Below are 14,655 nucleotides of genomic sequence, written 5' to 3' on the forward strand. Positions count from 1 at the left end.
TGCGATACGTACAACATGGGTATCCAAGTCTGTTTTACTTTTTGTACAACAATGTTAATTTCTCAAGTTCTGTTCCATTTAATTATACAACCATGTTTTTTTACGCCTGATTCAACGGTAAACGTAGAAGCGTATGCTGCCTGTGTCTCTGCAGTTCTGTTTTGTGGTTTCAGCTCTTGCCGTACACGGCCATCTCCTCCTGAACACAGCTCGGGAACAGATTCACCAAAAGGTCTGGTTCCTGAATGCCATGTGAAAGAATCTCCTCCATCTCTGTCATCTTCTCCTTCTCCAGTCTCCTCATATTTTCTGTGATCTTCTTTCCTCTGTCCTATAGACAAAAAACAATTGGTTAATACATATTTAAGAAGAAATTGATCATACCAAGTTGAAATTGCAGGCTGAAATGAAGTTGTTAAACCTTGAAGGACTCCATGATGGCCGCCACCAGTTCATGTTTGACAAACAACTCGTGTTTGCGGTCAGGTTTGCTCTGGAAGCGAGGTTTCTTCTTGACAGGGTCATCCGCACCATAGCTGGGAGAAGTAGTCTCCTTCGGCAAATTAATCGCATTAATGTTCTTCACAAAGATGAAAGGTTTGAATACGGACCTGTTGTGCAAAAAGAATGACATTATTTGGTCATTAGCTTTTTTAAATGACTTCAAAGCATGCTTTATCAGCTGAACTGTGATCCAGCACTTTACCTTTCAGGGTCTGGAGTTGCTGTAAAGTAGTGAACCCCGGGCAGAGTGGGATCAGTGGGTATCACAGACACCATACTTCCTGTTGTCATGAACATGCCCTCCATGTTGATGCCACTGTCTTTGTCTCTCAGGATATCCATCATCGTCTCAGCAGTAATGTGACCTTCAGTAGACAAAATAAACACTTGCATAAACAGTGGTACGGTTGTGTTACTTCTGATTCAATTCTCCATAGTGAAGTGTGTGTTACTTACCATTGCTCTTTTCCAGCAACTTCTTCCCCTCACAGTATCGGCTCCCAGCAGCTTCTATTCTGGCTGTAGTGGTAAAGGAGTAGACCGTGGAAAAGTTGAACTGAGTCTTTCCATCCCACCAGCCCTTGTCCTGTGCATATTTCCTCAATTCTGGGTGTTCCTTGTCGATCTTAGTTTTTATGCTATACTCGTTTGAGATGTTGCGATATCCAGCTAGAAGTAAAAACGAGAAGATTAGCAATTATACTTGAATTTAACAATATTTGATAGCAACCTAAGCAGTGTAATGTGTTGTAAAAAAACTCAAGCCTTTAATGCAGAAAAATGTCAAGGCATGATGGTCATAAGACATTTGATTGCCAGCTACTCAGAGAATAACCTGACAGGGACAATATGGTAGATGACAAAAAGAATAAACATTAGAACATCAGAAAGTCTTCTATTTTACTTTGATAGAATAATAATAATAATAAAAGCTCCACTTTGGAGAAGGATAATCTTGTGCCCAGGTTTATATAACAAGGTAGGATTCTTGTAATTATTGTTACCAAAGTTTATCATGGCATTTCTGTCAGTGATATCAACAGGCCTTTGTTTACAAAGCAGCCAGGGCCAACTGGAGTGCTGACAGAGCTGTTGATCCTGGTGCGCCACATAAACAAAACTAAGTAAACATTCATACTTGTTGTTTTGGTAGGCCCATGGGTTAGGGTGTACATATTTAAATATCAAATTAAATTAAAAACATATTTTGTTAGTAAGTTATAGGTTTGCTAAAGACAAAAGGGTTCAAATCACGTATACAGAGGATGATGGTGCTTGTTGACAGCTGGGATCTTTTTTGGCTTATTGGGCTGCAACTAAAATAGACTCCTACAAACATACAGTATATTTCTCCGATAGCATATATACAGATAAACACGATAAATGTGAATGTTATTCTTTGTTTTCTAATTACTTTGTCTTCTCTCTGCTGCCCAGTGCTTCCCTGATGTTTCCAGCAGCCATGCCTCCTTCCTGTCAGAGATGAGGAAGCTGTTGTGGTAGGTGAAGCTTCCCTGATCCTCCATGCACGATCCTCCTTGGCCATATTTTTTCAGCAGCTCAGTGATAACATCCACAGCTTTCTCAGCTGTATCCGCTCTCTCAAGTCCAAGCCTTGAAAATTGTAGAGTCAGAAATGTATGTTTTGCTTCGTCATTGAGTGTTTCTCACAAATGATTTTCTGGATGTTATTACATTTCCAACAATCTCTTTTGCAGGGGCTTTACCTGACAAGATCCATACCGAGAAGAGCTTCGTCACCATCTGCACTCTCTCTGCCCCACACTGCTTCATTTCCAATACACACTTGATGCTCATTTGCGCCCATTTCTGCGCCCCACAGCCATGCTGGTTTGCTCAACATCACTGCATAAGTGTGGGCAACCTGCTCGATCTCTATGTATGTACACTGCTCACAAGATAAAGAAGAGAAAAACTGTTAATGGTTACCCCATGGCACTTTCACCAAAGAGCAGTCATTGTGAGCAATTGTGAAATTGAAGGTTGGATGGCAATAACAAGCTGTCTGTGTCGCCTACCTCAACGTTCTCCCCTGCATCGAAATCTCTGGCAGGAAAATAGACCACCTCCTGGACTTCATCACAAGGCCTGTCAGAGTTTTTCCCAAAGATGATGCATTTTCTCTCAGTGGAGGGGGGCAGAGCCACGAAGGTGTCACAGGAGGATGGGTGCATTTTGAATCAAAAACTTTCTGAAAGTCATAAACATAAGGATCAGTACATTGAGTGGGTTACATTTGTAGTTAAACAGGCTTTGAAAAAGGCCTTAACATTAGCAGCCAATAGTGCACTTTGCACCATATTTATTAGCCAATACGACATTGGTATTAAATCAGATTAAGACCTAAAGTTACCTGAGAGAGCAAGACAAATGTGCAGAGTAATTGAGTTGTTTGTAACTATATTCATCGTTCAACAAGGTACGCTTACCTGTGTCTGCCAGTCTTAGGTCTTACTGAGCTCTGTCTGTCACTATAAGTTTCTATTTTCTTTTAGGTTTCCATTTGAGCTCACCGTCACAGTTCCTACTGTAGTCTCACACGGAAACAGTCACACAGTCACGTGACCAAGCTGAAGTCCGTTTTATATTTGTTATCGAAGTAGTGTTGTTGCTTTTTTTACATTATAGTTTTTTGTTTTCATCCTTTATTGTTACGATGGCAGTTGGTGTTCCTAAAACATATACATTTTTTATTTTATGTAATAATTGTTTGACGATTTGCTGTCAGGAAATCATTGTGTCATTTAATTTCTGATATCATTATCAAAATCCCATGGACAAACCCAATTAAAAAGATGTAGCTTTTTAAGTTTATATATTACAAATTACGTTACTATATTTCAATGTAAATACTTGATGCATAAAGAATGAACAAATACATGTAGTTTAAAGCGTTACGCGTTTATGTTTTCAACGGCTCCCTGTAGCACCAACACAGAACCGACTTCCTGCGGAAGGATTTGTTTACGTGCGCACTCGGAGGCTGCTACCTGCTACGTTAGCAACTCTCTTAGCCAACACTAACGCTACGATTTCCATTCAGGTGACATTAACGGTTGTCAGCCATGGGGAAGTCGTTTGCCAATTTCATGTGCAAGAAGGATTTTCATCCTGCTTCGAAGTCAAACATCAAAAAGGTGAATGGTTGCTACAGTTAGCATTACAGCTTGAGGGTAGAAGACGTTAGCCAACTAGCAAGCAATGCTAACCGTTGATATGCTAGCCCAATTTGCTACTAAGTTTAAGCTAACACAATCCACTTTGACAAAAATGTGATAAAAATGGTTCCCACTCAGTAGTGTTTATATGTCAATTATATACGATGTTTAATCTACATTGTGTGCTCACATTGTTGTTTTTTGGTCGGTAACGTAAAGCTAACGTTACAGTACAGAAAGACATCGCTAACTTAAAGTTACTTTAGTCCACTTTACTATCGTCGTCTTTAAAAGATAAATATACTAATACTAGCAAAAATGGACCACCCAAACTAATACTGTATCTGTTTACTTTGCTGATTGTAAATGTGATTCAATATACATTATATGTAGTGCTATCATTGTGTGTAGATCATAGACTGTATATAGATGTAGTCGAATGCTAACTTTTAATGAGAGTCGTCTCTCCGCTCCCTGTAGTATAAATCAGTTCTCGAGTCTAACAATGTTTATACACATGACAACCTCTCAAATAAATTAATTTTGAAGACACATTCAATGATTGCATGCTCTACTCATTCATGTGCTTTAGTTTGAGCTGTAACCCATACGGATTTCTCTCTGTTGATGAATGTGACTGTAATGATGATGAATAATGTATCTGTAAAATACAAATATTCTTACAGGTATGGATAGCAGAACAGAAAATAACCTTCGACAAGAAGAAGCAAGAAGATCTCATGCAGGCGTACATGAAGGAACAGGATTGTTACAACAACAGGTTTGATAAATATATAATTGTAACCTTAAACCACCTCATGACCTACTGATTTATTTTGAATTGCATTTAATTTGGGTTATTGATTAAAACGTAACGTGTAAATGTCTTTCTCAGTAAATGGAAAGGTTTTTATTTACTTTACATTAACTTATACAATCATTTTAAAATAAATACTTCCTCTAATGTTGTGGTAAATGTTGAAAATCACCATTAATAGAAAGTAACTAAAATAACATGTTCTTGTTGTGTTTTCCATTCTGCAAATTATGTATCTATACACTTCATTTATTGTATATAGACTCTTCTTGCATTATTTCTATTTTATTTTGTACATTACACAACTCAAAACATTCTCTTGCACTATTTTATTTTATTTATCAGTTGTATTTGTTCTATGTCCTATATATTCATGTTGCGCTGTTGGAGGAGCCTGTGACTTAAGTTTTTCATTGCCATATCTACACTGTAGCTACTGTTCACATGACAATAAGGCCTTGAATCTTATTACCTTTAGGGTGTTGATGGGGGATGATCGTGTTAAAAATGGCCTCAATTTCATGTACGAGGCTCCACCGGGAGCATCCAAAGGTCAGTGGTTACTTAATCCTATGAACCTTATTCCAAACACCCTGATTCTTTAGAAAGAAATGATAAACTTCATTAATACTTGTTTGCTTCTTTTCATAATCGTCTTCTCTCCTGAAGAGGAAACAAAAGAGGTAATTAAAGCAAATGATTTATCCATACGGTTCCACTCTTTTTCTGCATGTGGATCTTTCCTTACAACGGTTTTCCACTCATTTATAAATAGAAATGCTTGCATACTAAAATGTATAATGAACATGTCTTGTTTTCAGGATGGGGAAGAAGAGTACAAATTTGAGTGGCAGAAAACGGCTCCGAGAGAGAAGTAAGTATCTTTCTTTGAAACAAACCTACATTTTATAAAAATATTCTCAAGTGCGCTGCAACATTTGCATTCTATTTAATCCTTCATTTTCTCCTGTAGATATGCGAAGGATGACATGAATATTAGAGATCAGCCGTTTGGAATCCAGGTATGTGATGAATTTTTATATACATCAAGGATGCACCTGTGATTTAGATCTAGTGTGCACAGGTTGACACATCTAAACAGAATAAATGACACCCATATCTGTCTAAGATGTAGCAGTAAACGTATACGATTGGGACCCACTGTATTATTAAAGAAACTGTGACTACATTAGTGAACAAAGTAAAAAAAAAATTATAACCAAAGATTTGACATTAAACTAATCGATTTAGCCTTAAAGTATGTGATGCCATCATGTTTAGAAATGATTAGTAGACTATTGGTTTGTCTAAGAAATGAATGGTACATCTGCAATATTTTCCATAATGTGTGTTGCTGTGAACCCCCCAGGTGCGCAACGTGCGGTGCATCAAATGTCACAAATGGGGCCACGTGAACACAGACAGAGAGTGTCCCCTCTATGGTCTGTCGGGTATCAATGCCAGCGCTGTGGCCCCCGAAGAGGAACCAGGTAAAGTACATACAATCATTATCTCAAATCTGAAACAGACTTTTTAAACGCCTTCTCCAGCAGTGTCTTTGTTTATCAAAATAATCAAATGTTATTTTGATACCTCTGTAAACACACAACAACCATTTTATATACAGATAGTGTGTTGCTATTGAATTAAAACAGTCATTCATTCATCTATACAAGCATTTGCATACTAGCATATGTCAACATTATAAATACAGCATTTAAATATGTGATCAAATAAAGGAAGTAATCATTAACAGTTTATCAATATGTTGATACGTGGCTTGCTGTGATATATACTTCTAAAACATGGGTGTTCTTGGTTATGCAATGGGAAAAACCAGTGGGATTATGCTATGTTGTACAATATTATAAAGAGCCAGTGTGAGCTTCAGTCTGTCGCAGATGTTGCAGCAGGTACACTGAATCATTCCCCTCGGGGTTCAGCTGGAGCTCCCAGACTGCTGCAATCAGCGGATAGCGCAGTAAATAAATAATGTTTCCCTGGGAGAGTCCAGTCAGTGCATGGTGTTGATGGTGGAGTACTATAATGCTCCCCCTCCTGTGCCGGGAGAAAAAAAAAAGTAATTATTGTGTATTCTGATTCCCCTAACTGCTGCTTTGGCAGAGTATGATATTGTATGATTTGCTCAGCCGGAAGTAGAGTGAGTTGATTTGATGTCCCATTCTGTTAACAAAGCCGCCCCTGAAATTCCCTCTGTGGAGATAGTGGCTGGCGTGGGTCTGACATCAATGGGACTCTGACGCTGTGATTTGTGCTAACAGGTCCGTCGATGCACCCCTCGGAGTTAATAGCGGAGATGCGAAACAGTGGGTTTGCCCTGAAGAAATGTGTCCTTGGTAGAAATTCTACTGTTTGTGATATATCGCAGGTAATGTCTGTCTCACACTCCCTTCTTTGCACACATAGGATGATATATTCACACACACACACACACATATATACTTTACCCTTCAGGGGGGAAAAACCGACTACGTCTCTTATGTCCTTAGAGTATATGAATGCTGCCGAGAGGCCAGTTATTGAGGTGGCTTAAGTCAAGTAGACTAAATAATATGGATCAAATGTATTGTTTGATTTTCAAAAGCTTTTCAGCTGATGTGCTCACTTAGAGATTTACAAAATGTGCCTTTGAGAGTTATATGTATCTATATGCTTTGATGTAAATGTGCTGTGTGCTTTTATAGGAATACGTTGCCAGTGAGGATGAGGAAGATCCCGAAGTGGCATTTCTTAAGTCATTGACGAAAAAGGAAAAACAAAAGCTCCTCAGGTAAAAACATTAAAAAAATAATAATATATGAAGGAACAAGATTATTAATATTTTTGTAACACTGTTTGAATATTTTTGGCTAATTTATAGAATAAACTGAAGGAAAATAATGTTTCAAACCCATCTGATGAATTACTAGGTCCCTGTTTTATATGGAGCGATACAAAATATAACTTGGATTTGAATCTTAGTATATTATCAACTGTCAAAAGTGAAAGGCATCTTTGTTTGCATTGTTGCATGGTTTCCTATTTGGATGAAGTGTTTTGCATTCCTTCCAACTCAAATGTGTTTATTAGAATGTATTTTTGTTAATAATATTCGGTTACCTGCTGCCTTGTAGAAATCTTAATGGAACATTTGTGATCTTGTTTTACAGAAAACTTGATCGCCTGGACAAGGAGAAGGCGAAGAAAAAGAAGAGCAAGAAACAGAAGAAGAAGAGCAAGAGAAAACACAAAAAAAAGTCTGAAAGTAGTGACAGCTCGAGTGACTCCTCCGATAGCAGCAGCAGTAGTGATAGTGACTCACATTCAGACAGCCATGGCAAGTTCAAGAGCCAAAAGAAAAAGAAGAACAAGAAAAAAGATTCCTGTCGGGATAACAGCTCTAAGAGCGAGCGGCGAGTCAAGAGTCAGAAAAAGGCCTCCTCTCACAGAAGCAGGTCACCGAGCCCTCGCGCCGAACACAAGCAGCCTGAAGAGAAGTCGGGAGATTATAGACAAACACGGACAGAGAGGGGAAGGAGCGGGAGTTGTAGTCTTATCCCAGAGAACAAGATCAAGCTGGAGGGAGGTCAAGAGAGAAAGAGACACAACAGCAGGGACAGAGAGAGACCTAGCAGCTCTGCCGTGGACAGAGGCAGGGAGGAGAGAGGGAGAGACGGGCGTCACAGCAGAGATGTTGAGAGGAACAGAAGCAGCCCAGATGGAAGGAGAGGCAGAACAGCAGATGGGAGGAGCAGAAGCAGGGAGAGGAGGAAGGAAAGGGATGGCATGGGGAAAAGCAGGAGTAGGGAGAGAAGCCAAGACAGAGCCAAAACAAGGCACTGACTGTTTAGCTGTGTTCCTCTCTTACAATATTGGACAAAATATGTTGAATCCCCTTTTGTGATGACTGTGATTACTGAGAACGCTATAACTGTCTCTCGATTTAAATTGCAGATATTGTTCAGTAGGTTTTCCTTTTTTCTCCAGTAGAGGGAAGCAGTGGACAGATAATATCCAGATGCAGCTCGTTGTGCCCTTGTGTTGTTTGGAAGAGTCTAGATTAATTGATAACCATTGCAAGCAATTTGCAGCTATGATCCTTTGATGGAAAAATATTGGACTCATTTTAATGGTCAGTTGGCCACCGGAAGACTATTTTCTGCGATGCAGTTTTTTTATGTATTACATTCATTATTGTGTCTTTTGGGGAAATATCGTCATTGTAAGATGTAATGCTTGGGCGGATGTTGATTCTGAAAAAAAAAGTCTCGATATTTTATTTTCTGATTAAATTTTAAATTCTCTCCAAAATGGGTTTGTTTTGCGATGGATGAAAGAAAGTCTATAATTTAGTAATGTTAGTGTATTCCCACTAAATACTAACATGCTAGGTCCGGGCACCTGACAATATAAAATATTACTATTAGGCTACTTATAATCAGAAACTAATTACAATGTTTATTTATTTTTATTGTTTGATTTTTTTTGTCCGGTTTCCCTGAATGATATGCCACTATTTGTGTTTTTCATAAAGACATATATATATATATATATTTCCTGTTGGTTTTTTGCAGGCTTCAACAACAAATATTATTTATATCTAAATGTCAAGCGTAAATTCAGCAAACGAAACAGCAGCTGCACTATCCTATATTTGTTTTATTAATGCACATCAGTATTTAGCATTTAAATATATGTTTTAAACTGTGTACATTTATTTTTAACAATTATTTTAATTAAATGTCAAAAATGTACAACCTGTTATTTTATGTCCTAAAATTACACATTTAATTTGAGACAAAATACATTTTGTAAAATAAAACATGGCAACAATTCAATTCTTTATCTCAGATTTACTTTTTTTACATGTGATGCAAGAAGCTTTCATTTCAACATGTTCTCAAGTGTTGCGTGTAGCTTTTTTGTTGATGAAATTCAGATTCTGCATTTAATTTGCTAGTTTTCACGATGTGGCCGTTTTCTTAGCGCCGCTGTGGTACAAAGGGGAAATTGAAATAATTTCCCTCTATTGCCTTCTGGTCAATTTAACATCCTCTTCAAAAAAAAGAGGGTGTCTGGATGAGATGCTGCTCCCTGACGTATTCCCTGTCCTGGACCCACGCTTTAATTATTCCCCGGGTTTTCTTTGAGAATCGGACGCTGCACTGGGTAAGCACAAAGAAGTCAGAGAGCATCCTTGAACCCTTTCAACACGGGGCCACTGATATTCAAATACCGTGCAGGCACCATTTGACTGTTCTGAGCAAAGAGCATTTTAAATTCAAACATTTGCATGTGACTCTTTGCCCCTTCTTTTTCTGAAGTTTAAAAACTGTTCCCATAACATCTATTTGGCTCCTGGCAAAGAGAAAGACGCCGTATCCGTATTATCGGTCCACCGATTGGTATGCAAATGAAAGCAGTTAATTTGGACAATTAGAATAAATATTCAGGGCCCTTTGTCGTCAAACCCCCTTGGAAACCCCCCGATAAAGTGAAAGTGAACAAAAGATGTCTCGGAGATTAATTAGATATTTGATAAGACACGAATCCCTAATCGCAAATACAAGACGCATGGGGCTGCGATGTGCTCCAAGTCATAATTAATACCATTTAACAAGGTTTTCATTTGGGCATGAAATGTTTTTTTCCGGGGCATTAAACATTGATTTATTCCATAGGGAAAATAGTGAAAGTCAAGGTGTTATAGGTGATATTTAGAGTAATAGTAAACGAGCAACACTCACGTTTAAAAATTAAATAAACTCACAAGAATAATTAAACAAAAATATATAAAATGTACATCACACAATTTCAGCCTTTTTTAAAGATGTTTTAATTACGATAAAATGAAAGTCTTATACGTGTGACTTTATACAGGTAAACATTTATATATAGATATTTTTTAGCAAAGAAATAAAATGGTTAACCAAAGTTGAAAAAGCTGTGTACATACATATCCACAAAGTGCGTCGAAAGTAAACTCCCTGATTTCCAGGATACCAACACGAATAAAACAATCATAGCCTAACATTTACATGAAAATAACAAATAGTTTAGTCGTCAATATACAAGGTGTAACTCACATTGTCCAACCAAAATTCAACAGGTTTCGCTCACCCTTACCAAACATCCATTTCGTTTTCAAGTTGCCCCTAAAAATCCCCAAAGGCCTACAGTAAAGCACTGTTTTCTTTTGATGGGTATACGAATGAAACGTCTGTGGAGAATATATGTTTTTGACTTTGCAATCTCCTCTTGGAATATTTTCTCCTTTTTATTGTCTTTCAAATAACACCCGTTTTTATATGCTGTGCATTTTTTTATCTGTTTTTTGTTGTTGTTGGATGAAGCCTCATTAGGGCTCGTCGTGAGGAGACTCATGGTCCTTAACATTGATTCTGGGATTCACCCCCTCCATAATAAGTTCTGGGGACTCGGACCTCGGGGTCTCCAGGTTACTGGTGTCGGTGTCACTGTCGCTTCCCTTTTTGCTTCCACCACCGGCCGTGTGCGTTTTGATGTGCTTGCTCAAATGGTCACTCCGCATAAAGCGCTTGTTGCACACCGGGCAAGAAAACCTTTTCTCTCCGGTGTGTGTGCGGAGGTGTCTTTGGAGCTCATCGGACCGAGTGAACCTTTTGCCACAGAAAAGCCAGTTGCAGACAAAAGGCCGCTCACCTGTGTGCCATCTCAAATGCGCTTTGAGGTGAGACGTCTTACCGTACACTTTACCGCAGCCGGGAATGTGGCAGCTGTGGAGTCCCTTTCTGCGCAGGCTGGCCCCGGCGGGTCCCAGCCGCTCAGCCTCCTGGCAGTTCGGACAGTCACATGTTGCTCTGCCGGAGTACCGCCGGGACGACCTTGAGGAGCTACTTATTCCTGAACTGCCCCCAGAAATCATGGCGTTGGCAGCAGAAGCGTCTGTGTAAGTGGGGATGACAGTTTTGAACCCGTCCTGAGTTAACAGGTGCTGCCCGGTGGACAGGAGGTGGGACGCGGTGGGGCTGATTCCTGTGGAGCTGAACGCTGAGTGCGTCAGCGAGGAGAAGTCCGGGCTGTAGCCACTCAGCTGGGAGTGGATGCTTTGAGGTGCCCCGGTGTGCAGTGATGTCTGGAGGGTGCCGGCCGGATTCTGGACATCAAGCCACGACCCAGGGTTAGTGTGGACGTCCCACCACGAGGACGCACCGTTGGCAACTTCGCCAGAGATGGTCGAGTGGAAACCGGACTTGTACCAAGACTCATACGGGTGCGCCATCCCCACCCGAGGGTAAAGAGACTCTGCTGATGTGTGGACTTTGGAAATAAAAGCTGACTGTCCAGAATCTTGGGAGGAGACGCTCGCAGAGTTGGAGAACAGACCGCTGTACTCTGTGGAAAAGGCAGAGGAGGTTGGGGAGGTGGAGGCAAAGCAGAAGGCGCTGTTGCCTGCGCCACTGCTCGCTGTTAGTCCTGACGGCGCGCGGCTTGTTGCTACTGTGAAACCGGGCAGACTGGATCCCAAGTTGCAGCTGGAGGAGGATCTCTTCCACGGATGAAATCCACCTTTTGAGAAAGCGCTCGAGTCAGGTAAAGTTGTAAGAGGACTGGTGTTACCAATTTTGTTGCAAGTTGCAGCCAGCATTGCTAGAGGCGTAGTTCCAAACCGTGGCTCTTCCTGAAAACACACACACAAGTTGGACTTAAAACGGGCAACAACATTGAAATATATAAATGTTTTTCTATTCAACCCGAATATCTTTAGCAGATGACTTATTACAAAATAATAAGACTTTAGTTAAATAAATAATAACAACATCTAAAAAGAATAGTTGGAGCTAAGTTAAATGTTTTGGAGCGAGAGGAGAATCGTATTTTAAAAATCCATACATAAAACACAGGCTAACGTTCAAGAAATAATTATTTACATTTGTTTTAAACTTTAAACTTTCTCAGTATACTAACTCTGTCAAATATCTGCTGTGAATATACACACACATAACATAATAAAACACAATCCTACACGTCTTTATCAGCATGTAACTATTTTTTAATAATAATTAACGAGTTAGTAACACAGTTGGAGATCATTAGTGCAAACTTGAAAGCAAGCATGTTTATGTAAGCCGCAAGCACTTTCAGTTGCAGAAGAGAGTAGTCTACAATAACTTTACGCACAACTTTTGCGCACAAATACAAAGTCAGACTCACCCCAAGTATAGACGTTGCCATATCCAGGGTCTGTGCTGTGATGAGAGTGTTCGCGATTTCAATGCTGTAAGTCTCCAATTTGATTCAGACTCACCGTGTTTGACTCAGGTCACACGGTTTCTCTCTTGGCTCGCAGCTCCCAACACTACCTAGTTGTAGAGAGCGTGTTCTTTGAAGTACAGCTGGCAAAGACTCGCAGCCAATCGTAGCACAGCATTCATGGCTGGGGATGAAGGCAGCCAATCAGAGACTCGACCGCGGACAGAAACACCAAAAACCCCGCCGTCAATCATCTGTTGTGCAGCCTCTGCTCAGACTGTCATACAAGACACGATTTGGTATTTTTTTTTATGCATACAGTTATTTTTATGTATTCTCACGAAGGCTCAATGTCTCCTTTCATTGCAGACTTGAATTCACACGTCAGTTCTGCAAAAGGTAAGCGTTTCACTTATTTTAAAGCATGTGTAGGTTGTGGTGACACTGTATTCTTCCAGGTTTCCCGTCTGATTTTCAATATTCAGATCATGCGCAACACGTCATTGAGAAAGTGCTGCTATTTAAGCACATAGTATCCTGAACAATGTGAGAGACGCTGGCGTTGCTGATGACTTGATCAGAACAGAGTGTGTAGACATGCTGCAGTGTGTTGGGCACGGCACTGTCAATGCTCGGGTGTAAACAAATAGCCTACTGTTATATAGCTTAAACCACAGGTGCTCGTGTTCGTATTGCAAAATCACAGGAGAAGTTTAGTGAAGATGTCCAGAAACAGGCCGGAAACAGCAGGGATATTTCCTCCAAACGCCTGGGGATCATTTATGAACCGACTGCATGACATTTATTGTCTGAACACACGAAGGAAAATAACCTAATCACTCGTAATGGATCAACAACCATTTGTTTACTTCCAGACACAATTATTTGCGCGTCTGTGCTCGTGCGTGTGTTCGTGCCGTGCGCACATCCCCCCTCCCTGCTTCCTTGTTGGGCAGTTCAGGTGAGGGGTTAATTACAAATGACAGCTTGCTTGATCATGTGTTTTTAACTCAAAGACAATTATTTTAAAAGAGGGAAAAGTTTCAGCTAGCAGGTGAATCCTGAGGCCGCCACTCATCTCCATTAAACTGCTTTTGCACTCTGTCCGAGTCTCATCCGAGAAATAAAATATAATGCCTCTCTAATCACTCACATCATACATTTTAGAAGATTAAGAGGTTTCCGTTTTCCAACAATTTGTCTAAACTAGCGACTATTTTTTTCCCCTTTAAATATCACAATTCCATAAGCCCGCATACCACATAGCTTGTAAAAACGCCCAGGGATAATGACATAATGTAAAATTGACCTCCTCTGACGTGAACCATCATCCCTCTAAAAGTTAAAGCAATTTTCCAGAGAAAGGCTTGACTGAACGATGTGCATTATAGTATTCAAAACGGGCAAATAATGCTCCATTATAGAGTATGAATGCTGCCATTCAACACAGGCGCAATTTGTTCAAACACTCTTTTTGCTTTCAAACCACCACCCTTTAAAAGGGTGAATAAAAATCAGCCTCATCAAATACCGAGAGCTGTAACGACAATTAATATAATATTTTTTTGCAATCTTGACAATATGCTGTTAACAGTATTACATGTCTATTATACATAAATAAAGTTAATTGTTGCTGAAGAAGTGAAATGAATTGGAGTGGTAAATGAAATTACACGCAGCATGTAGGGGCATTGTTTTCATTACACTTAAATTATATTACAACATCGCACAACATTATTATAACAATTATTAAAAAATCTTAAATGATGTCACAGATTTTAGTTTCAATGATAACACGGGTATTCTGTCCGTTTGTTGACATGTTAATTCACGTGTTCATATTATAATGAGAGATTGTAATAATGTTCCTACAAAGAAATCTCCTGTAATCTTAGATTATTAATGCATCAATAAATGTATTTT

General features: G+C 39.5%; 3 protein-coding genes across 3 annotated transcripts; 1 reads left to right on the forward strand and 2 right to left on the reverse strand.

Annotated features, from left to right (window-relative positions):
* Positions 1 to 18: 18 nt before the first annotated feature.
* scrn3 (secernin 3) lies at positions 19 to 3,100 on the reverse strand. Its single transcript, XM_079664742.1, has 8 exons — positions 2,955 to 3,100; positions 2,544 to 2,716; positions 2,232 to 2,413; positions 1,919 to 2,118; positions 961 to 1,173; positions 707 to 869; positions 422 to 611; positions 19 to 331 (listed from the first exon to the last, which is right to left on the reverse strand). The coding sequence occupies exons 2-8, from the start codon at positions 2,697 to 2,699 to the stop codon at positions 170 to 172; spliced, it is 1,266 nt and encodes a 421-aa protein (XP_079520868.1). The 5' UTR covers positions 2,700 to 2,716; positions 2,955 to 3,100; the 3' UTR covers positions 19 to 169.
* A 360-nt stretch (positions 3,101 to 3,460) lies between these two features.
* Positions 3,461 to 9,338, forward strand: cirsr (corepressor of RBPJ and splicing regulator). The gene is made up of 10 exons (XM_079664740.1): positions 3,461 to 3,662; positions 4,370 to 4,464; positions 4,979 to 5,052; positions 5,170 to 5,183; positions 5,322 to 5,374; positions 5,474 to 5,522; positions 5,870 to 5,990; positions 6,783 to 6,889; positions 7,206 to 7,291; positions 7,671 to 9,338. Exons 1-10 carry the CDS (start codon positions 3,591 to 3,593, stop codon positions 8,341 to 8,343), a joined length of 1,344 nt encoding a protein of 447 aa, XP_079520866.1. The 5' UTR covers positions 3,461 to 3,590; the 3' UTR covers positions 8,344 to 9,338.
* Positions 9,339 to 10,318: 980 nt separating this feature from the next.
* sp9 (sp9 transcription factor) lies at positions 10,319 to 12,831 on the reverse strand. The gene is made up of 2 exons (XM_079664741.1): positions 12,694 to 12,831; positions 10,319 to 12,160 (listed from the first exon to the last, which is right to left on the reverse strand). Exons 1-2 carry the CDS (start codon positions 12,712 to 12,714, stop codon positions 10,859 to 10,861), a joined length of 1,323 nt encoding a protein of 440 aa, XP_079520867.1. The 5' UTR covers positions 12,715 to 12,831; the 3' UTR covers positions 10,319 to 10,858.
* Between the last annotated feature and the right edge of the window lie 1,824 nt (positions 12,832 to 14,655).

The sequence above is a fragment of the Notothenia rossii genome, assembly GCF_949606895.1.
Source record: "Notothenia rossii genome assembly, chromosome: 2".
Taxonomy (NCBI): Eukaryota; Metazoa; Chordata; class Actinopteri; order Perciformes; family Nototheniidae; genus Notothenia; species Notothenia rossii.